Source organism: Heptranchias perlo, chromosome 1 (genome assembly GCF_035084215.1).
Source record: "Heptranchias perlo isolate sHepPer1 chromosome 1, sHepPer1.hap1, whole genome shotgun sequence".
In the NCBI taxonomy this organism is placed as follows: Eukaryota; Metazoa; Chordata; class Chondrichthyes; order Hexanchiformes; family Hexanchidae; genus Heptranchias; species Heptranchias perlo.
This window is the reverse complement of record NC_090325.1, coordinates 13,871,927-13,897,218: the sequence shown is the minus strand read 5'-3', so window position 1 is coordinate 13,897,218 and position 25,292 is coordinate 13,871,927. Positions and strand designations below refer to the sequence as shown.

At 41.8% G+C, this 25,292-nt stretch overlaps 1 protein-coding gene across 4 annotated transcripts in view; it reads right to left on the bottom strand.

The window, feature by feature from the left end:
- The window catches only part of atrn (attractin), a 370,377-nt gene that overhangs the window by 281,481 nt on the left and 63,604 nt on the right, over positions 1 to 25,292 (bottom strand). For all 4 annotated transcript variants that reach the window (XM_067981305.1, XM_067981340.1, XM_067981351.1 and 1 more), the window contains exons 2-4: positions 22,506 to 22,589; positions 15,753 to 15,866; positions 8,945 to 9,073 (exon numbers count right to left, since the gene is read on the bottom strand). In XM_067981305.1, the coding sequence (XP_067837406.1) occupies positions 8,945 to 9,073; positions 15,753 to 15,866; positions 22,506 to 22,589 (327 nt within the window). The remainder of the gene's footprint in view (positions 1 to 8,944; positions 9,074 to 15,752; positions 15,867 to 22,505; positions 22,590 to 25,292) is intronic.

The window sequence follows — 25,292 nt, the reverse complement described above, 5'->3', positions numbered from 1 at the left end:
TCATGTTCTAACTTTGTCCTTTTTAAAAAAAAAGTTGGTAATCTGGGTTTATCCTTCATATACTACCCAAGGAGCCAACCGAGGTCAGTGGTCGGATGAGGAAGACATGGGAGTGAAAAATGGTGTGATTATGTACATTTGGTCACCTCCCCTAATTCTAATGCTCAATATCAGTTTTTTTCCTCCTTTGTTAAATGTGTTTGGGTGTTTATTATGTTAAAAGCACTCTATGAATGCATATATTGATATGTGGAGCCAGAACAAATGAGATAGACTACGATTGAACAGCTGGAACAGCAGGTGAAACCAAAGAAACATTTTCCTCATGTGCAACAGAATGAACCACTGCCAGTGGATATTCAGAGTGTAGCTAGGATGAGATGGGGAGAAAAGCCACATGCTGGTGTGACTATTGCAAGGTTCCTATTAACAGAAGCTCTGTTAAAGTATTAGTATTTCATCAGGTTTAGTCAGGTGGGACTAAATTCAGCAGTATGCTTTCCCACTTTATGAAGTAAAACTCTCTCTGAGTAAAACCAGATGACACTGCTCAGTGTACTTTTCTCGCCAATATCAATTGTACTGGTTATAACCTCTGAAATGTCCAAATGAATACCAGATGCTGCTGACATCTCTAATCATTTAAAATTACTATATTTTAACAAGACTGAAAACACACTCAGAACAGATCCAAATTAAATGTAAATCACGGTACGGTTGTCCCACATCACTGGGAATACGTGCGGCAAGCAGACAGTTTATAATAGGATAAAATAATCTTAGTCTCTTGGTCTGTAGAAACCTATATTTAGCTTCGAACAAACCACATTCATTTACCACTAACCCACATTTATTTACACGTACTTCTCCAGTTTGAGCAAGCTAAATGCATGTATTTTACCTGGACGAAAAGCTCATGAATCAAATCCAACTCAAGAAATTTTAGCCCAGATTTTTTGTTTGTAAAAGGTCATCCATAATTGATATTTTTTTTCACCAGGTGGTAAAACATTCAAGTTTTATGTTCTCCAAAACGCACAACTTTAAAATTAAGGATTTTTTAAATATATGAAAAAGTAGTGCACTCATCCACCTGCAAAAAAAGATTGTACCCAGCAATTACATATAAAGAAAAAAAGACTCGCATTTATGTAGCGCTTTTCACGACCTCAGGACGTCCCAAAACGCTTTACAGCCAATTAAGTACTTTTGAAGTGTAGTCACTGTTGTAATGTAGGAAACATGGCAGCCAATTTGCAATGTCATAATGACCAGATAATCAGTTTTTAGTGATACTGATTGAAAGATAAATATTAGCCAGGACACTGGGGATAACTCCCCTGCTCTTCTTCGAAACAGTGGCATGGGATCTTTTACATCCACCCGAGAGGGCAGATGGGGCCTCGGTTTAACGACTCATCCGAAAGATGGCACTTCCAACAATGCAGCACTCCCTCAGTACTGCACTGTTGAGTGTCAGTCTAGATTTTGTGCTCAAGTCTCTGGAGTGGGACATGAACCCACAACCTTCTAACTCCAACTGAGCCACAGCTGACACACCAACAGAAGAATAAAAATTCAATACTCCATGCACAATAGTCACCACATCAATTCCCACCTACAAACTATTTGGAGCTTACATTCAAGAGCATCTGCCTCTGACTCCATTTATATAAAAGATGACAGCGGTATCGACCAAATAAAAAAGGTAATGAAACTGAAAATCACCAGGCCTAGGTGGTATGCATCTCACAGTACTGAAGGAGATTGGGAAAGAGATTGCAAAGCCACCAACCATTACTTTCAAAACTATTTGCAGAAAAGGACTGTGAAAAAAGGAAGAGAGGATGGCAAATGTGACATCCCTTTAAAGAAAGCAAAAAGGGATAGAGCAGAAAATTATAGGCCTGAAGCCCATCCAAAAAGCAACGTAAGACTATTTGGCCCATCAGTTTAGGTTGAAATTAGTGAATTAGTTCACTAAATTAGTGAACACTAATTAAATTGTTAACCAGAACAATCAGCACTGATTTGTAAAGGGCTGCTCGCAATCGGCTTTCAATTGTTTGAACAAGTCACGGTGCCTAGATAAATCTGTATATGCACATTTTTTTTTTAAAAAGCATTTAACAACTTTCTACACAAGGAACTTGTTTGTAAATCTAAGACACATGGCATTAAAGGGTCGGCACCACATGGTTGAAGGGGTAGCAGAAAGTAAAGGAGGGATAAATCATGTTTTTTGGATTGGCAAGATGTGGGTAGTAGTGTGCCCCAGGGATCTGTGGTAGGATTTTGTTTTGTTTTCCATTTATGTAAGCGATTTGGACTTTGAAACAAGAGTTACAAGACTGGAGTTTGCTGATGATGGGGAGCAAAGCAAACTGCAGGGAATAATGCGAGCCAGCAGACAGATCAGCAAAGTGGGTCAACATGTGAGAGATACAATTCAATGCAAAGGAAATGTTAAGCAGTATACTTTGGGAAAAGGAGCTCAAGAAAAAACATTCTAAATGGTCAGACTGAAGAGTACAGATGCATAGATCTTTTAGTCTCCCCCAAGGATTTATCCTTGGCCTCTTCCTATTTCTTATTTACACGAGAATAAACCAGTGCGAGAGCGGGACCTGAGATAGACCATAAAGCAGCGTGTGCACAGAACCGAAGAGAGACCATAAATCGGGGCGAGAGCGTGACCCGAGAGACTGTAAAGCAGCACAAGAGCAGGACCATAAAGTGGTGCGAGAGCAGGACCTGAGAGAGAGAGACCGTAAAGTGGAGTGAGAGCAGGACCCAAGAGGAGACCGTAAAGTGGAGTGAGAGCAGGACCCAAGAGGGAGACCATACAGCGGTGCAACGGCGGGACCCAAGGGAGAAATCGTAAAGCAGCGAGAGCGGGATCCCAGAGACCGTAAAGCGGCGCGAGAGCGGGATCAGAGAGAGACCGACTGTAAAGCAGCATGAGAGCGGGACCTGACCAAGAGACCATAAAGCAGGGAGAGAACGGGACCTGAGAGACTATAAAAGCAGCGCAAGCAGTGAGTCTGAAACAGATAGAAAAACCAAAAAATGACATCGCAACACAAGCAGGCGGGAAGTAAGTTATAGTGAAGTATTTAATTTATTGGTTAGTGTTTTTAGTAGTGATTCGTGTTTTTTTTAGTCAATAGACTTTGTGTTTTAATGTTAGCTAAACAAACAGTTTTAAATAATTGTGAGCCAACATGGCAGGACAACATGGCATGCACATCCTGTGCCATGTGGAAACTCAAGAACACTGTGTCCTGGAAAACATGTGCAGGAATTGTCACCAACTGCCCAAGCTCAGGAGTTTCTGAGTTACAGAGAGTACAGGAGAAGAGGGTGTAGGTGACCACCAGGCAGACTAGGAGGAGCAGGCAGGCAGTGCAGGAATCCCCTGGGATTGTGGCACTCAACATATTCAGTGTTGAATACCAATGAGAGAGATAACACCTTGGGAGAGTGCAGTCAGGAGCACCGTGGATGACTCGACTACAGGGCGGGGGGGGCACAAGAAAGTGTAGAAATGCAGTTGTTATAGTCTCGGGGATAGTCAGGCGTCTGTTTCTGCAACCACCAACCTGAGTCCCGCATGGTGTGTTGCCTCCCTGGTGCCAGGGTAAAGGACATCACTGAGAGGGTGCAGAACCTTTTGTTGGGCCGGGGGGTGGGGGACGGGGGGGGGGGGGGGGGGACGGACAGCCAGAAGTCATGATCCATGTGGGAACCAAAGACATAGGAAAGAAAAGGGTTCAGGTCCTGCAGTCAGAGTTTCAGGATCTGGGGAGGAACTTAAAAAGCAGGACTTCAAAGCTAGTAAACTCTGGATTACTCCTACTTCCACGTGCTAATGAGTATTGAAATAGTAGAAAAAGACACATTAATGCATGGCTGCAGAAACGGTGCAGGAGGAAGGGCTTCCTATTCCTGAGGCATTGGGACCAGTTCTGAGGCATGGGGGACCTGTACAAGCCAGACAGGTTGCACCTCAACAGAGCTGGGACCAATGTCCTTGCAGCGAGGTTAACTCATGCTGTGAGGGAAGGTTTAAACTAATTTGGCCGGGGGATGGGCACCAGAATAAAATGTAGAAAGGAGAAACAAGGAGAGACAAAAAGCACTGGAGTAAAGAATAGTTCAGAAATAAGAAGGATCAAAGTGGGGGCAAATGCGAGGCAGTCTAAGATTTTGGAGTTTGGAGTGCATGTGCACAAATGCATGTAACATGGTAAATAAGGTTGGTGAGCTGCAGGCATAAGTCGCCACATGGGACTATGATATCGTGGCAAAAACAGAGACCTGGCTCAAAGAAGGGGAGGATTTGGTACTTAATTTTTTAAAATTAATTCATGGGATGTGGGCGTCGCTGGCAAGGCCAGCATTTATTGCCCATCCCTAATTGCCCTCGAGAAGGTGGTGGTGAGCCGCCTTCTTGAACCGCTGCAGTCCGTGTGGTGAAGGTTCTCCCACAATGCTGTTAGGAAGGCAGTTCCAAGATTTTGACCCAGCGACGATGGTCATTGCCTGGCACTTGTCTGGCGCGAATGTTATTTGCCACTTATCAGCCCAAGCCTGGATGTTGTCCAGGTCTTGCTGCATGCGGGCACAGACTGCTTCATTATCTGAGAGGTTGCAAATGGAACTGAACACTCTGCAATCATCAGCAAACATCCCCATTTCTGACCTTATGATAGAGGGAAGGTCATTGATGAAGCAGCTGAAGGTGGTTGGGCCAAGGACACTGCCCTGAGGAACTCCTGCAGCAATGTCCTGGGGCTGAGATGATGGGCCTCCAACAATCACTACCATCTTCCTTTGTGCTGGGTACGACTCCAGCCACTGAAGAGTTTTCCCCCTGATTCCCACTGACTTCAATTTTACGAGGGCTCCTTGGTGCCACACTCGGTCAAATGCTGCCTTGATGTCAAGGGCAGTCATTCTCACCTCACTTCTGGAATTCAGCTCTTTTGTCCATGTTTGGACCAAGGCTGTAATGAGGTCTGGAGCCGAGTGGTCCTGGCAGAACCCAAACTGAGCATCGGTGAACAGGTTAATGGTGAGTAAGTGCCGCTTGATAGCACTATCGACGACACCTTCCATCTCTTTGCTGACGATTGAGAGTAGGCTGATGGGGCGGTAATTGGCCGGATTGGATTTGTCCTGCTTTTTGTGGACAGGATATACCTGGGCAACTTTCCACATTGTCGGATAGATGCCAGTGTTGTAGCTGTACTGGAACAGTTTGGCTAGAGGCGCAGCTAGTTCTGGAGTACAAGTCTTCAGCACTACAGCCGGGATGTTGTCAGGGCGCATAGTGTTTGCTGTATCCAGTGCACTCAGCTGTTTCTAGATATCACGTGGAGTGAATCAAATTGGCTGAAGATTGGCTTCTGTGATGGTGGGGATAATGGGAGGAGGCTGAGATGGATCATCCACTCACCACTTCTGGCTGAAGATTTCTGACTTCTGGCTTAATATTCCTGGCTCCAAGTTATTCATGAAAGATAGGGAAGGAAAGAAAGGAAGGGGGGAGGCAGTATTGATCAAAGAAACTATTATAGCACTGGAAAGGGATGATGTAATTGAGGGGTCGAAGACAGAATCTATTTGGTTAGAATTAAGGAACAATAGAGGAGCTATTATGCTACTGAGTGTATATTATAGGCTATCAAATAGTGGGAAGGAGATAGAGAAGCAAATGTGCAGGCAAACTACAGAAAGATACAAGATCTAGGGCAGCAATAATGGGAGACTTACAATGTTATATTGGGATAATTGAAATGACAAAGAGTGAGAGGAATTCTTGAAATGTATACAAGAGAAGTTTCTTAATGAGTGTGTTTCCAGCCCAATGAGGAAGAAAGCAGTGCTGGATTTAGCTCTGGAGAATGAAGTGGGGCAAGTGGAGCATGTTTTAGTGGGGGAGCATTTGGGGGAACAGTGATCATAATATCATTAGGTTTAGAATAGTTATGGAAAAGGACAAGGAACAATCAAACATAAAAATACTTAACTGGAGGAGGGCTAATTTCAGTGAGATGAAAAGGGAGTTTGCACTAGTGGGTTGGAATCAAAAATTAGTAGGCAAAATAGTAATTGAGCAATGGGAGGCCTTCAGGGAGGAAATGGTTTGGGTACAGAGTGACACATTCCCACGAGGAAGAAAGGAAAGGTATCCAAAGCTAGAGCTCCCTGGATGACTAAAGATAGAGAGATTAAAATGAAACAGAAAAAGAGGCTTATGACAAATGCAACGTTCATAATGTTGTAGAGAACCAGGCTGAATAGAAGATCTAAAAAAGGAAATAAGAGGGGCAAAGAGAGAGTATGAAAATAGATTAGCTGCTAACATAAAAGGAAATCCAAAAGTCCTTTATAAACATATAAATAATAAAAGGGTAGTCAAAGGATGGGTGGGGCCGATTAGGGGCAAAAAAGGAGATCTTCTTACGGAGGCAGAGGATACGGCTGAGTACTAAATGAATACTTCACATTCGTCTTCACTAAAAAAGAGGATGCTGCCAATGGAGTAGTAAAGGAGGTAGTTGCGATATTGGATAGGATAAAAATAAATAAAGGAGGTACTTAAAAGGTTGGCAGTATTCAAAGTAGAAAAGCCACCTGGTCCAGATGTATTCTGGCTTACCGAGGGAAGGGTGGAAATTGTGGAGGCTCGAGCCACAATCTTCCAATCCTCTTTACATATGGGGGCGGTGCCAGGGGACTGGAGGACTGCAAACGTTATACCCCTGTTCAAAAAAGGAGAGGGATAAACCTGGTAATTATAGGACAGTCAGCCTAACATCGGTGGTGGGGAAACTTTCAGAGACAATAATCCAGGACAAAATTAATTGGCACTTGGAAAAGCATGGGCTAATAAATGAAAGTCAGCTCAGATTTGTTAAAGGAAAATCGTGTGTGACGAACTTGATTGAGTTCTTTGACGAAGTAACGGAGAGGGTTGATGAGGTGAGTGCAGTTATGTATATGGACTTTCAAAAGGCATTTGATGGAATACCGTATAATTGATTTGTAAGCAAAATTAAAGCCCACGGGATTAAAGGGACAGTGGCAGCATGGATACAAAATTGGCTAAGGGACAGAAAGCAGAGAGTAGCAGTGAGTGGTTGTGTTTCACATTGGAGGGAAGTATACAGTGGTGTTCCCCAGGTATTAGGCCCATTGCTCTTTTCGATATATATTAATGACCTGAACTTGGGTATACAGGGTATAATTTCCAAGTTTGCAGATGACACAAAACTCAGAAACGTAGTAAACAATGTGGAGGATAGTAACAGATTTCAGGAAAGCATAGACAGACTGGTGGGCAGACAAATGGCAGATGAAATTTAATGCAGAGAAGTGTGAATAGATGCATTTTGGTAGAAAAAATGATGACACAATCTAAACTAAATGGTACAATTTTAAAGGGGATACAGGAACAGAGGGACTTGAAGGTGTATGTACACAAATCTTTGACGGTGACAGGACAAGTTGAGAAGGCTGTCAAAAAACAGATGCGATCCTGGGTTTTATTAAGAGGCATAGAGTACAAAAGCAAGGAAGTTATGCCAAACCTCTATAAAACTCTGGTTAGGTCTCGACTGGAGTATTCTGTTCAATTCTGGGCACCATACTGTAGGAAGGATGTCAAGGCCTTAGAGAGAGTGAATAAGAGATTTACCAGAATGATACCACGGATGAGGGACTTCAGTTATGTGGAGAGACTGGAGAAGCTGGGATTGTTCTCCTCAGAGCAGAGAAGGTTAAGGGGAGATTTGATAGAGGTATTCAAAATCATGAAGGGTTTTCATAGAGTAAATAAGGAAAAACTGTTTCCAGTGGCAGAAGGATCGGTAACCAGAGGTCAGAGTTTTAAGGTGATTGGCAAAAAAACCAGAGGCGACATGAGGAAACATTTTTTTACATTATGATCTGGAATGCACTGCCTGAAAGGGTGGTGGAAACAGATTCAATAATAGCTTTCAATAGGGAATTAGATAAATACTTGAAGGGAAAAAAATTTCAGGGCGATGGGGAAACAGCGGGGGAATGGGACGAATTAGATAGCTCTTTCAAAGAGCCGGCACAGGCACGATGGGTCGAATAGCCTCCTCCTGTGCTGTACCTTAATTCAGGTAAAGTTGATAATGATTTTTTTTATATAAACAGAGAAGTTGTACAATTCTTTTGAGCATGAGAAAAAATGATTGCAACAATTACACACCTATTCTAGCTTTTGTTTGGTGTTCTATAAAGTTTATTATGCTGGGGAGGGGAGAAAGAAAGCAGAGAACAGTGCCTTTCCTCATGCTAATGTTCCATTTTTAGTTTTTTTCCCAACTTTGGCCCAGCATTTGTCTTTCCCCCTTGTCGAGTGCTCTACATGTGGAGCATCCTGCAAATGATAAAGAATTGGTAGATTTGCAAGGGAATCAAACATGCTGGCTACTTATTACATCAATGAAAAACATTCAACTTCACAAAAACAAATTCAACAACCACCATAGAGCAGAGCATCATACCAACATCCTGTAAATGATGGGTTTAGCACCTTCACTGAAGGTCTGCAGAAGAATGTGGTGTGACGTGTGTCTAACAGTTGTGAGCTACCACTTCAAGGCTAAAGTACACAATTTCAGAATTTCATAAAAAGATTAAACTATGACACTGGACAGTGGTGTGTTCGCGTTGGGAGTTTTGAACTACCCTGGTGGTCCTCTCGCTGAAAAGACAGTAAACATTCAATCTCTCATCATGCAATTTACCAATGAACAAGCACGTTTAGGTTGGTGGTGTCCTTGGAATCTTATTTCACTGAAGCTTTATCAAAAAGTCTTCTTTCCTCTCTTCAATTCTCTGTTGTGAAATTATGGATTAAACTGTAAACACACTCTACATTTACATATTGCTTGACACTTACTTGTATGTTATGTTAAATCCAGTCAGATTATAGGCAGCATCACTGAAAAAATGCAGCAAAGCATAGCCGGATCTTGATACAACTTCAGGTATAGTCTCATTCACATTCTTCTCAGGTACGATCAAACCACTGAGGGAGAAAAAGGAGAGATCAAAAAAAATGAATCAGTGTTTTGGAAACTACGATGCACTCATTTGAATGGATCATGAAGTGCACATTTCATAAAATTTATACAATTTGGGATATCCCGATACCTCAGTGCATCTGTCCAGGCAGTAGCTGGCAAGAGGGTATGACAATAATCTCAGCACCCAGGGTAAAGGAAAGGAAAATCAACAAGGGTTTCTGACGCCTGATCGCTACCGAGAGCGCAACCATCCTCCTGAATAGTGATCAGGAACAACTGGTAGTGGACGAGTGATGACGCCTTTGGCCTTGACCATGGCCATGATGCTCCCGTGGTGGAATAGCATGACAACACTCACTATCAAGGCTCTTGCATAAATAAGAGACACTTGGGTAAGATACCAGAGTGCTCATAAAATTAGAGAATTCACAAGAATAAAATTGGGATGTCAAAAGAATGCCTGCAACAAAAGGAACCTGGCAATGAGGCTGGAGACACAGAAGAAAATTATGCCACCACAGTCTTAATTACTCTTTCACCTACATTACATTGCTTCTTTTACCAAACTGAGCCTGTTCTAGGACAGTTTCAACAAATCCCAACAGTATATCTGGCATTAAATTTAAGGCTGCAATTCAATCAAATAGCATCCTGACATTCACCGCCAAGGCTCATGTAACGAATGATCAATTGGGCAAAGCACCAGAAAGCAAGTGACACCCATTGAAGCATAACCTGGGAGAAGTCAACTCCTTAAAGGAAGGAGGACGCAATGGGAGGGCAGAAAATCGGCGTGGCAACAACATTTTTTTTTGAAGAGTTAGACTTGAGGATTCTTGCTTAAACATCAACTAAATGTCAAGTTTGTTTAAATCATTAAATTAACTACATAGAACATTCCCAAAGGTCATTCAATGACATTTCAGAAATGCTTCAAATTCATAACAAGGTGACCCATGCACCACACAATTCCTTCAGCTTTCAAGGAACACAATTCACTTTTGGCTTTTCAAATTACTTTACTCATTGCTACAAAAGTCCATTAAATAAACCAGAGAACTGTAAAGTCATAACACTGCACATATCTGCTCTTGAAATGAATTAATCATAATTCAAGAACTTACAGGTATCCGCAACAAGTAGATTTCAACTATGTTTTTTTTTTAAAAACAATATATACAAGGTTCACAGTCTCACTTCCTACATACCAAAATCAACTTCTGCCAATTAAAATCCTCGATAATCTGCTTAAAAAATAAATTAGAATACGCAGTTTGTGGAATGATGCTTCTCCGATATCAGGCACACATTTTGGTGACCGTCCTCCAATGCCTACACAGGCAAGAATGGTTGATGTGATTAAGAGATTTTTCTTTCGAACTGAAGAGCCAACTGCAGGGAACCACTGAGATTAAAAAGTATGGCAAAGGTGGCAAGATAAATCGAATCGTATCCAAACATTGCCAAACTTGGGGTTTAAAAAAAACTGTCGCAGAAAGGGAAGCTTGAGGGGTAAGGAATTTCAAAAAATTAACAATTTTGGCATTCTGTGAAATAAGAAATTAAATAAAAAATTAAGTGGCAGGAATAAAAATTAATTTTGCAAATTCTACAGATGGCAGACAGATCAGGAGTTTCTAATTATACACCTGTGTGAGCTGTTAGTTCAAGTCATTCACCCAGAAATGGCTCCAAACCAACATGTGACCACATTTCTGTAAATTCACTACTGACGATAAGAAATACTTTGTACTCGAGTAAGTTACTGCTTGTAAATACAATCTTTTGTTAATAGCCATGTCTCACTGTCCGTTAAACTAATTTGGTGGTCCTCTGGGGAAAGAAATGCATCCCTCCTTTGGGAAATAGTGGCCTACACTCTGGAAGCCCAGTAAATTATTATTAAAAGTGTGCCAAGGTCAGAAAGCAACAATAAGCCAGTGCCAGTACACAACACTTTAAAGAAAGAAAATGTTAACAGCATGTTTTACAAAATAAAAACTCCATGGAGACATAAAATTTGATATGGAATCATAGGAGTTTCCAGCATAGGAGGCCACGTTTTGGCCAATTGTTTCTGTGCAAGCTCTTTTCCAGAACAATCCAAAACTATTGCCATTGCTCCACGCTCTCCCCATAGCCTTATATCGCGTTCTCCTTCAAATATTTATCTTATAGTAACTTTGCAATATAAAGTACAGATTGAGAGGTCATTCAGCTCATAAAACTTGACTTTTCCACAGACCAAGTACAATCTACCCCATCAATGGCTGCACCCCATTCATTTTATCTGAGGTGAAATTGTGCATGAACTTCCTGATCCCAAAAGATAGTTTAAAAATATATTAATCCAACCCAACATCTTCACGCTGGAATCCTAGCCTGTTGCTCTTCACAAACATATTTTAGAGACAATAGCAGAATGGAGGAAGAAATCTAAATAATTTTCAAGAATTAGATCGCTATACAATATAAACATGCATTAACTTGGTATATCTTTTTAATGTGAAGACTGCTACTAACTTTTGCAATATAGTCAGGAGGAAAAGACTGCATATACATACTCAGGACCCACAATCTTGAGTGGACTATGAAATTGTACCAATTCCTGCCAATTTTCTTTTCCCTGAATTTCTCACAAAAAACAGTGCATGTGTCATTCGAATGATTTCTGATACTGGCTGCGACAATGATACTAGATCTCCCACATTAATAGGAAAGTCAAAATACAGCAGAGATCATAAATAGCTGTAATAAGTGGTGGCTTATACGCCAACTTTTGTGGACCTGAAAACTAGTAGCCAGTCTTCAGGAATTGCTGTAGCTCACCAAGCAAGAAAAGGAACACTACCTATTAAAATATCGGAATAAACAGTATATCGGGTGATGGTTATGGGGGAAACCTTAATTACTCAATGAAAATCAAATGGAGCAAAAGACATTTTTCAGAAAAAGGAAGAGGGACCATGGTGCAAACACAAAAGTACTTCTGGACACAGTAGGGGTGATATTCGGGTCGATCAGCCTCAGGCAGCACAAACTTAAAAGATACAGAATACCTGAGCATCAAGAAAATTACATTATAATCAATACTGTGGCTTACATCAGAGTAAACGAATAAAATGATTCCAGCATAGCTGATTTTAAATCCACAAGTGTTGAAATTAGAGGATAAAAATGGTTTTTAAAAAAAGGGTAAACACTGAATGGGATAGAATGACAAGGATAAATTGGATAATAGATACTATAAAAATTTGATGACTGAAATAAAATGATGATTTCTTTTAAAAATTGATTTTTACATTCCCATAATTAAAAAGTGATTTTTTAAATTCCCATAACAGTTCTCACTACAGGAAACTGTAGCATGCCGCTGGTGGTGTATTAGGTGGAACTAAATTCAGTTAATATAAAGAACTGACACAATTATGCAAGGGGTTAATTAAACGAGCAAGAAGTTGGAAGAAAGCTGTAAAACCTCAATGCTCAAAATGCAACACGACTGGGCAAAATACATCCAAGTGCATTGAAAGCACCGAAGTTGTAAGTGAGGAGGAGCTGCGGCTTGAACTTTTTTCCAGCTTGTTTATATGCAGAAATAAACGCAGGTGACTGGAAAAGAGCCAACATTGTTTCAATTTTTCGTAACGGTCAAGAATTCAGCCGAGGAATTGTGCATCTGTTACCCAACATATATTGCTGGAAAGACACTGGAGTCGGGAAGGAATTAAAGTGATTAAACTATGAAAAAACAATCATTCCAATCATGTCTAGATTTCAGTTTTATTTTCTACTCCTGAAAGCACTGACACAAACACTAGTCAACGTCTGTTATCCTGGCGATTTGTTTGTTTATTTATTCATACATGAGCCAGAGGCTATTCAACTGCAAAGGCATCATTGCCAAGTCCAAAGCTGCCCAGCAACCACACATGCACACTTCCTGCAGCAGTTGCTGTACATCAATCAGGAACAGCAAACTGGGTTTGCCAAGACTAATTTTAACACCCGTTGCCATCACAACTGAGTTAAGCTGACTCAGCATAGACACAAGAGATGGAATCTGGGGCTTTGTAGTCTGCGCGGCTCAGTGACTTACTGGGTAAACTTGCTGAGCCATAACTGAACTGGTACATGTTAGAAATCTTGGCTTTCAAAAAACATCTCATAAGATGCCTTATAAAAGTGTGCACCAAATGTGAGAATTCTTGGGATTCAGGATAATGTTGCAAATTGGATAAATAATAGAAATATAAGGGGCTGACATAATTAGCAAGAATTCAAACGAGAGGTCAGTCTGGGGACTGCTTGTTCACAAGATTTATGAAATTATATTTTGCTGATCACAGCATTAAAGATATCCTCGGTTTTACAACAGCACTGAGGGTACTCATTCATTTTAATGGGTTGTCAGTACCATTACAATGGGAACATCTAGGCCAAAATGTCTGTCTGTAAATAATACCAGGACGTTTTGAGACACAAAGCTGAGATTTACAAAAGCTTAACAATTGTCAAATAAATCATAACGAGCAGTTATTGAGAAATGTAATAATAAAATAAAAACTAAGATAGAAACAAAGAACTTGCATTTAATGACCGCACCTCATAATATTGTCACGGTGCCACAAGTGCTTTCCAACCAATGAATAAATTCTGAAGCACAATCACTGGTGTTATGTAGGCTGGGGCGGATTAACGCACAGGCCTATGTGGTTCGTGCATGAATGAGGCCCTCAGTAAAATTCACCGTAACAAGGGTTGTCAACCTTCCTGGATTGTCCTGGAGTCTCCAGGAATGAAAGATTAATCTTGGACTCTGCTACGAACAAACCGGGAGAAAATAGGGAAGTAGAGCTCAGTTTGTGCACACCTGTGGGCTTTCTTTGTTGCTCACAGCAGCATCCTGGTTCTTGGGACATCTCGCACAATGTTCCAGGGTTAGCAATGGGCTAGGCTTTGTTTTTGTTTAGGTCCAAATGATGTTACATAAAACTGCAATAGCAATATTTTAGTATACATATTAATCTTAAATATTAGTGGTTACGACAGGATTTTCTGTCTCCTGATGGATTCCAGTCTAATGTTGAATAAATGTTCCACATTTATTTCCTGCCATTCCTTCCTCCAAAAAAATGTTTCCCTGTTACCTTAAGGAGTGAAGTAAGTATGTGATAGCAGAAAAATTCAATTATTTTGAGGAGATGGTGCATGTAGCAGATTTGCTGGATTCAGTGATGAATAAAGAACTAGAATTAGTTAACAATCTGATGGTAAAGGATCATCTTGCAAATAGTGGCCATCATATGACTGAATTTGATATTGGGTTTAAGAGGGAGAAGGAAGAGTCACAAACCAAGGTTTTAAATTTAAATAAGGAAGACTTCAAACGGAAGAGAAATAAATTGACCACAGTAAACTGGGTTGGAGTTAATGGGTAAACCTACAGACACACAGTGGCAAGTATTCAAGATTGTGGGTTCAAGTCCCACTCCAGAGACTTGAGCACAACACCTAGGCTGACACTTCAGTGCAGTACTGAGGTAGTGCTGCACATCGGAGGTGCCATCTTTCAGATGAGACGTTAAACAGAGGTCCCGTCTGTCCTCTCAGGTGGACGTAAAAGATCCCAGGGCACTATTTCAAAGAAGAGCAGGGGAGTTACCCCAAGTGTCCTGGCCAATATTTATCCCTTAACCAACATCACTAAAACAGATTACTGGTCATTATCGCACTGCTGTTTGTGGGACCTTGCTGTGCGCAAAGTGGCTGCCGCGTTTCGTAGATTACTAGTGACTACACTTCACAAGTACTTTGTTAGCTGTAAAGCGTTTTGGGACGTCCTGCGGTCGTGAAAGGTGCTATATAAATGCAAGTCTTTCTTTTTTCTTGAAAATAATGACGGACTTTTACCAAATAAGGAGAAAAGAACCAAGGAATGTAATAAATTGAAGAAGGAATAATCATAACCTTATGTGCTGAAGAGTCAACAACTTATGGAATGGGTTTGTGAACTAGATACTGGCTCAAATTAAGCATTCCCGACTTAAACTGGGTCTTTAAATGTACCTGGAAAACAGAGAAAGTTGCTGTCCACAACATTCTGAAGCGATGAGTACCAATTATGAAACCAGCTTTTTAAATTCAGGGAACTGGTGTGCATTCAACAGTTAAAGCAGAAAGTAACACATAGCAGAATCAAACATTTGTTGAGTTTAACTGACAACAAATGACTGTTGACTCTTCTTCAATGAATACTGTGCAGAGGTCAAAAGTACAAGTCTAAACTCTTATTATTCTGATTCACTTCACCTGGTCCCATATGCAGAGCTGCAGCAATCCATTAACTGTGTGAATTATTACACAGCAGTCATTTAATAGACAAGTTCAAATGACGTCAACCATGAAAGCAAATCTATTATGAACTGTCATCCAAGGCCCAAGATCAAATTAAGGCTTTATAATTGCCTTCAGCTCCAATCTTACAGGGAGGTTTTATTCCATCATTTTTTCACACTGACAACCAATTATCTATTTCTTTCTTTCATGTTTAAAAATATTAGCGTGGCACGCCCAGCATTTAGGCCATTGTTGCTGCAGCTGTAATCAAGCAATGATCTGCCTTTAATGAGAAATTCCATACTCAAAGCATTCTAAATCCAGCTAAACAATTCCCCTTACCTGAACACAGCTAACAATGGTGCATAAACGGAGTCCCCATCGTACACATATAAATGATCCCAGCTGCACTCTGTGGCAAAGTGAATGAATCGAAGTCTTAATATAGTATTTGGCCTAGATTTAAAAACAAATTCATGTTAAGACAGTCTTTATTTATAATCAGCATTAAAAACTGCCCAAAAAGTTCACCTCATAGCAAATTCAAAGATTCACTGAACAGTAAGATGCAGCACTGAGTCACATAGACCAGGAGAGATTTACGACATGACCTCTGATCTGTGTTCAGTTTTCTCAAATCAACAAGGGTGGCAGTGAACTTGCTCTAATTGCTCTCAATGTTCCTAGACTAGTTTGGACAGGTAGGAGGGAACAATTAAGGGGCAGAGGGACAGAAGACAAAGAGAGGGAGACAGAACAACCACCAACCAAGATTCTCTATTATCACTGCTAGCCACTGGCCTCCCCTGGAAGCAAGCATATACAGACAGAATGCCTTCCCCACTAACCCCCAATATGATTAGAGTGCTCACACTGAAAAATACCACTTGGGTAAAGTATCAGATGCTTCTCAGTGCCACTGCAACTTTACACCACATGATTTTCCAACTTCACGAAAGCATGTGTAAGGGGAGGAATAAGAATCAAGGGAATATGGAATAGAGAATCAAGTTTAATTTGCCACGGATAGTTAATTATGGACCTGAATCCACAATACAAGACTGTCCAAAATTCAGAAAGATTGTGCATAGATTTACAATTTCAGAAAGGTTACAAAAATGTCAGACAACTGAAGAGTTTTGGCAGAGCAGAAAACACTTCACAGAGGGGTAATTTAAAAAAAGTCAACGCCAAGCTCAAGAAGGCGATTACTGGGAGGGGTGAACAAAAGTTTGGCCAAAGATGTGGGTCTTAAGGAGGGTCTTAAAGGAGGCAAGGTGGAGGGGTCTAGGGAGGAAATTGCAAACAGTAGGGCTGAATGCAGAGCTGACACTGGTGGAGGAAGGGGTGATGCACAAGAGATCAGAAGAATAGAGAATTCAGGTTGGGGGTGTTGCAGGGCTGGAGGAGGTTGCAGAGATTGGGAGGGAGGGCATGAGGGATTTAAGGACCAAGATTAAAATTAAAATTTGAGGCTTTGGGGACCAGGAGCCAATGTAGGTCCAGTGAGGACAGCAGTGAAGGGATTGAGAGAGGTGGTAGAGATAGAGTTGCGTGTCATATGTAATCAGACCTCATATCTGCAGATGATATCACCAAGGGGCAGCATGTAGATAAGGAAGAGGAGGGGTACTCCAAAAATAATGTGAGGGCGAGAGGAGAAGCCATTGCTGGAGATGCCCTGGCTATGATCGAACAGGTGAAAACACAAGCAAGTTATGGTAGTCCCAATAAGCTGGACAACAGAGAACAGACGTTGAAGGGGCAAGGAGTGGTCAACTGTGTCAAAAGCTGCAAAGAGCTTGAGGCTGAGGGGTGAAAATTCACCAGAGTCACAGAGAATGTCCTATATTAATATCCTATGATTACTGAGCAGCGGTATTTTTCTGCCCACTCCAAACAAAAAACCTTGTGGTGTCTAAGACTTTAGGCATCCTTGGCACTTGAGCTTGCAACCATAATGTTGCACAATGAGATTTTTCCATTCCCAGCTGTGTTACCAAATAGGACAACAGAGCAGGAAAGCACCAATTAGGCAACTGGACCACACAGAAGCACTGATTTCAATGTCCAGAAGAAGTCACAGCATTTGAAAGGGCAGTGGTCAGGTCAAGAAGTCAGAGTAAGAATGGTTAATGAAACAAATGTGGGTAGCACACCATACTGAAGCACATGCTCATTTTAACATGCCAAAGGAAATTTAGTTTTCTCCCCACGTCTACTGATGTACTGCATTAAATGTTGGTGTTCAGAGACTTGGATGTCCTCGTACAAGATACAGCAGGCAATTAGGAAAGCAAATGGCATGTTGGCCTTTATTGGAAGGGGGTTGGTGTTCAAAAGTAAGAAGTCTTACTACAGTTGTACAGGGCTTTAGTGAGACCTCACCTGGAGCACTGCGTACAGTTTTGGTCTCCTTATTTAAGGAAGGATATACTTGCCTTAGAGGTGGTGCAACGAAGTTTCACTAGATTAATTCCTGGGATGAGAGGATTGTCCTATGAAGAAAGGTTGAGTAGAATGGGCCTGTTCTCTCTGTAGTTTAGAAGAATGAGAGGTAATCTCATTGAAACATAAGATTATAAGGGGGCTTGACAGGGTAGATGCTGAGAGATTGTTTCCCCTGGCTGGAGAGTCGAGAACTAGGGGGCAGTCGCAGGATAAGGGGGCGGCCATTCAAAACTGAGATAAGGAGGAATTTCTTCATGCAGAAGGTTGTGAATCTTTGGAATTCTCTACCCCAGAGGGCTGTGGATGCTGAGTCACTGAATATATTTATGGCTGAGACGGATAGATTTTTGGACTCTATGGAAATCAAGGGATATGGGGAACCAGCGAGAAAGTGGAGTTACGGTTGAAGATCAGCTGTGATCTGATTGAATGGTGGAGCAGGCTCAAGGGGCCGTATGGCCAACTCCTGTTCCTATTTCTTACGTTCTTATGACTGTACTATAGATCATGCACCCTCCAATACCTCGACCAAGTGCTAATTTATGTGAGAGCCTTTTTAGGCGAGTGGCAATTTGACCATTGTAGGGGCTAAAGACATCACAGGCAAGCCAGATCCTGTTCTTTCTACACATCAACCACATACTTTCAAGCAAGGTTCAGTGAAATGCAGTCATGAGCAAGAACCCTGGTCGATTTCGGTTTGATGGAAAACAATGATTAGGGACTGTGGCTGATTTTTTTCCTCTCTAACTCAACGACACTGAGGCCAATTATAAACTCTTACTGGCTAAAAATTTTTTTTGTCATATGTTCTCAGGCTGTGGCCAACATTGGGATGACGGCATTTACTGCCTAACCAGAGTTGCCCTGCAAAGGTCAAGTTTCTTGATTGTTGATGCAGCTGCATCCATATAAGTAACTGGTGAGTATTCCATCAAACTCCTGATTTGAGCCTTATAGATAGTGGTGAGGCTTTGATAGGGTCAGGAGGTGGGCCATGCATCGCAGAGTACCCAGCCTTTGCCCTGCTCTTGCAGCCAATGTGTTGATTTGGCTGGTCCAGTTAAGCTTCCGGGCATGGTGCCCACCACCCCCCTCCCCCAAAATGTCGATGATCGGGGACTGGCCGATGGTAGTGCCATTGAAGGTCAAACGGGTACGGTAGTGTAATGAACATGGTATGGTACTGTAGCAGTTATATTACTGGTCGAGCAATCCTGAGGCCTGGAACAATAATCCAGAAAACCAGAGTTCAAATCCTACCATGGCAGTTTGAGAATTTTAATTCAGTTGAAAAAAAATGTGGAGATATCATAAAAAAGTGACCATGAAGCTGTCGATTGTCATAAAAACCCAACTGGTTCACCAATATCCTCTAGGGAAGGAAATCTGCCATCCTTGCCGAATCTAACTAATATGTGACTCCAGTTCCATACCTATATGGTTGACTCTTAACTACCCTCTGAAGTGGCCTAGCAAACTACTCAGTTGCATCAAATTGCTGCAAAGAATATGGATTGCAGGGGTTCAAGGCCCACTACCAACTTGTCGGAGCAACTAGGAATGCCAGCCTTGCCAGTGATGCCTATATCCAAGCATGAACTTTTAAAAAGTAGATATGGCTGGCTTTCTCTTGTTTGAGATGGTCATTATCTGGCACTTACATGTTGTGAATGTTACCTGCCACTTGTCAGCTCAAGCCTGGATATTATCCAGGTCCTGCTGTAGGCTGGCATGGGCTGCTTCATTATCAGAGAAGTTGAGAATGAAATTGAACATCATGGAACCAACAGCAAACAGACCCACTCCTGACCTTATGACAGAGATATGGTCATTGAAGAATGTGGGGCCCAGGATACTTCCAAGGAACTCCCGCAGTGATGTCCTGGGGCTGAGATAACTGGCTTCTAACAACCACAACCATCATCTTTTGCATTATGTATGGCTCCTGAATTTTCCCTTTGACCCCACCCCCAGTGACCTCAGCTTTGCTGAAGCTCCTTTGCTATACTTAGTTGAATAATGCCTTGATGTCAAGGGCAACTCTTATCACCTCTCTTCTGCCATCGAGCTTTCGCATCCATGTATGGATCAAAGTTGTGATGAGGTCTGGAGCAGAGTGGTTCTGGCAGCACCTGAATTAAGCTTCTGTGAGCAGGTTGTTGGTGAGTAGCTATTGCTTGATGGCACTATTATTGACTCCTTCCATCACTTTTTCTGATTATTGGGAGGAGGTTGACGAGGCAGCTAGAGATGAGGAAGTTAGAGATCCTGTTTCTTGTGGATAGAACATATCTGGGCAATCTTCTGTACAGTTAGGCAGATGCCAGTGTCAGAGCTACAATGGAACAGATTGGCTTAGGGAAGCAGCTACCTCTGGTGCACAGGTCTTCAGCACTACAGCTGGGATATTGTTATGGTCCATAGCACTCAGCCGCTTCTTTGTCATGTGGAGTGAACCAAATTGGCTGGACACCGACATCTATGGAGACAGGCACTTCAGGAGGATGGAAAGTAGGATCATCCACTCCACACTTTTGTCTGAAGACACTTGCAAACACCTCAGCCTTGTCTCTTGCACCCACGTGTTAGGCCCCACCGTGGTTGAAGAAAGGGGTATCCAGAGTCATCTCCTCCTTTTAGTTGCCTGGCTGTCAGCCACTATTCTCAACTGGATGTGATGGGGTTACAGATCTTAGTCCTGATCCGTTGATGTGGGACTGCTAAACTATCTATAGCCTGCTGCTTTTGGTTTTTAGCACACAGGTAGCTGTCAGGTAGTTTCATGAGATTGATTCCTCATTCTATGGTATGCCTGGTAATACTCCTGACATACCATAGAACGAGGAATTGAAAAAGGGCCAATCAGTCCAACATCACTGGTGGGAAAACTTCTAGAGACCATTGTCAAGGCCAAAATTAATTTTCATTTGGAGAAGCCCAGGTTAATAAAGGACAGCCAGCACAGATGTGTTAAAGGTAAATCGTGTCTGACTAACCTGATTGAGTTCTTTGATGAAGTATCAGAGGGTTGATGAAGGTAGTACAGTAAATATTGTATATATGGACTTTCAAAAGGCATTTGATGAAGTACCACATCACAGATTTAGTCAGAAAACTGAAGCACATGGATTAAAGCAACAGTGGTAAGTTGGGTACATAATTGGCTACGGGTTAGGAGACAGAGTTGTGGTGAATGGATGTTTTTCTGTCAAAAGAGAAGTATGCAGTGGGGACGCCCAGGAATCGGTGTTAGGACCATTGCTCTTCTTGTTATATATAAATGACCTGGACTTGGGCATAGGAGTATAATTTTGAAGTTTGCAGAGGATACAAAACTTGGCAACGCAGTAAATAGCAGCAGATCTCAGGAGGACTCAGACATACTGGTGAAATGGGAAGACACATGGCAGATGCAATTTAATGCGGATAAGTGTGAAGTGATGCACTTTGGGAGGAACAACATGGAGAGGCAGTATAATTTAAATGGTACTATTTTGAGAGGGGTGCAAGAGCAGAGGGACCAGGGGGTGCATATTCACAAATCTTTGAAGGTGGCAAGACAAGTTGATACAGCGATTGAGAAAGCGTATGGGATACTTGGGTTTGTAAATAGGGGCATTGAATACAAAAACAAAGAAGGTATGCTAAACCTTTACAAAGCACTGGTTAGGCCTCAGCTGGAGTACTGTGTACAATTCTGGACACCACACTTTAGGAAGGATGTCATGGCCTTGGAGAGGGTATGGAGGAGGTTTACCAGGATGATACCAAGGATGAGGGACTTTAGTTATGTGGAGAGATTGGAAAAGCTGGGATTGTTCTCCTTAGAGCAGAGAAGTTTAAGGGGAGACATAATAGAGGTATTCAAAATAATGAAGGGCGTTGACAGAGCAAATAGGGAGAAACTGTTACCACTGGCAAGTGGGTCGGTAACCAGAAGTCATAGATTTAAAACAACTGGACAAAGAACTAGAGGGGAAACAAGGAGAAACCTTTTCACAGAGGATTGTTGTTAAGATTTGGAATGCAATACCAGGGTATTAGAAGCAGGTTCCATAGGAACTTTCAAAAGGCAATTGGACATGTACTTGAAGACAACTAATTTGCAGGGTTATGGCGAAAAAGCTGGGGAGTGCGACTAAATTGGACAGCTCTTTCAAAAAGCTGGCAAAGGCACGACGGGCCAAATGGCCTCATTCTGTGTTGTAAAATTCTATGATTCTAGTCTCATAGCTTGATGGTGATCAAGTGGGAGGAGTGCCAGGGCTTAGAAGGACATACCTGGGCAATCTTCTACACAGTCAGATAGATGAGAGTGTCTTAACTTGTAGTGGGAAAAAATCCTGCTGCTGTTGATGGCCCACAGCATCTCCTGGTACAGATCCCGGATCAAAATTGGAGACACTCCTGATCTTTACAAATCAGCTGATCACTGAATAAATTTACAGAGCCACTGGGGTGCAATCAGTTATGAGCTGTTCTGGCACTTCCTTAGCAGCTGGTGTGACAGGAGCAGATATGCAAATAAAATACCCCCTCCTCTGAGCTGATGACAACATTTGATACAGGGAGAATTGGGGGAAAAGACTGTCACACAAAATTAGACATTGTACGTTGAAAGTGGAAGACTCAAATACTCACTGTCCTTCAATAAGCCATGTACATTTTGTTTTGTATTTGTAGTTCCCAGGTCCATCAGTAAGATATCCAGATGGTCCAGTTAATCTGTAAATTAAACAAAATTACAGTTATTACATTCAAAACAAATTGAGGCTCCTTTTACAGTTTGGCACTTTTTTAAAAAAAGCTACATACAATTATCAACTTCTGGGGAGGAGGATAAGTACAGCTGAAGAACTACTGATTTTGGTTCCACACAAGCATTATCAAAGCATATTGGCTTAAGGCAATTTTTCCTGAAGCTTACATTAATTAAGGCTATTAACAACACTATTAGATAAATGACAAGGATAACAACTGCAGTGCATTATATATCTGCAATACACACAGGGGAAAATGATTAAGCACAGAAGAGCAAAATTGGGCTCTGTAGTGGTGCAAACCACCAAATTCCAAAAAGATTTCACTTTCACACCAAAAAGAAGGGAGTGAGACAGAAAGCAGGTAACTATAGACCAGTTAGCCTAACATCTGTCATTGGGAAAATGTTAGAATCCATTATTAAGGAAGTAGTAGCAGGACATTTGGAGACTCATAATACAATCAAGGAGAGTCAACATGGTTTTATGAAGGGGAAATCGTGTCTGACAAATTTATTAGAGTTCTTTGAGGAAGTGACGGGCAGGGTGGATAAAGGGGAACCAATGGATGCAGTATATTTGGATTTCCAAAAGGCATTCGATAAGGTGCCACATAAAAGATTACTGCACAAGATAAAAGCCCATGGTGTTGGGGGTAATATACTGGCATGGATAGAGGATTGGCTAACTAACAGAAAACAAACAGTCGGGATAAAAGGGTCATTTTCAAAATGGCAATCTGTAACTAGTGGGGTGCCTCAGGGATCAGTGCTGGGGCCTCAACTATTTACAATATATATCAATGACTTGGATGAAGGAACAGAGTGTCTTGTGGCCAAATTTGCTGATGATACAAAGATAGCTGGAAAAGCAAGTTGCGATGAAGACACAAAGTGTCTGCAAAGGGATATTGACAGGTTAAGCAAATGGGCAAAAATTTGGCAGATGGAATATAATGTGGGAAAATATAAAGTCATCCACTTTGGGAGGAAAAATAAAAAAGCAAAATATTATTTGAATGGAGAAATACTACAAAATGCTGCGGTACAGAGGGATCTGGGTGTCCTCGTACATGAAACACAAAAAGTTAACATGCAGGTGCAGCAGGTAATCCGGAAGGCAAACGGAATATTGGCCTTTATTTCGAGGGGGATGGAGTATAAAAGCAGGGAAGTCATGCTACAACTGTACAGGGCGCTGGTGAGACCACATCTGGAGTACTGCGTACAGTTCTGGTGCCCTTATCTAAGGAAGGACATACTTGCATTGGAGGCAGTTCAGAGAAGGTTCACTAGGTTGATGCCAGGTATGGAAGGGTTGTCTTTTGAGGAAAGATTGAACAGGTTGGGTCTATACTCATTGGAGTTTAGAAGAGTGAGAGGAGACCTTATTGAAACATACAAGATTCTGAGGGGACTCGATAAGGTAGATGCTGAGAGGATGTTACCCCTCATGGGGAATCCAAAACTAGGGGGCATGGTCTCAGAATAAGGGGTTGCCCGTTTAAGACGGAAATTAGGAGAAATTTCTTCTCCCAGAGGGTCGTGAATCTTTGGAATTCTTTACCCCAAAAAGCTGTCAAGGCTGAGTCAATGAATACATTCAAAGCTGAGTTAGACAAATTTTTGATCAGCAAGGGAGTCAAAGGATTTGGGGAAATGGCGGGAAAGTGGAGTTGAGGTAAAAAATCAGATCAGCCATGATCTCATTAAATGGCGGAGCAGGCTCGAGGGGCCAAATGGCCTACTCCTGCTCCGATCTCTCATGGTCTTACTACAAACTCTGAAGTTAATGCTGTGATTGGATTGCTATCTTGCATACTTACATTTTTATGAACACAATAATTCTGCAATTTCCTAACTGCTTTGCAAACAGGTGTTGTACAGTCAGTGCTGAATAAACCTGTTAATTCATATTTGCAGTCATGCAATGCAAAATCTAAGGCTGACACCAAAAAGTTGCAGTGGGGCAGAGCTCAGGTGTCAAGCCCCAGATACCACTTCATTGTACAAAATTCAGCACCAGCTAAAGTTCTGGCCCGGAGTTTGGTTTCATTCAGTTCAGATCATATAAGATGACAAGCAGAAGTCATGTATCAAGACAACGATCTTTCACCACTATATGCAAGGCTGGAGCTGCCTTTAATCAAAGTAGTACAAATGCAACTTACGAATGAAAATTCCCAGTTTCATAAAAACCAAGGAAGGTATTCAAGTGCTGACGGCAATGCAGAGAAGAGCCATGAGGCTAATCCCTCGTTTGAGGGATCAGAGTTACTGTGCTCCTTTTAACTGTTGGAGCTCTGCTCATACTTCCTTAACGACTCTGCCATCAGGACAACACTGTGTGCCACAGCTGCCGTGACTCTGCTCTGCCCCTCAACTGCTTCAAGTTTAAGGTGACCCATTCTAGTCTATTGCCACTGACTTCTGGCCTTCAGGACTGTGCTTCATTGCACATAGATTTACAGCTTTACTCTGCTGCTATGTTGGGTCCTGGACAGAAATACAGCTTCTTCTGGGCTGAAGTCCATTTCGCCGTTGACTTCCGGGCTCTACTGTCGCATCCTTCACTGCCAATTTCTGCTGAGACTATTTTCTGTTCGACTGCCTCTATTCCAGTACCTAGTCTGCTTCTATTCTGCTCCCCTGTTGGGATTTTTCTTTGC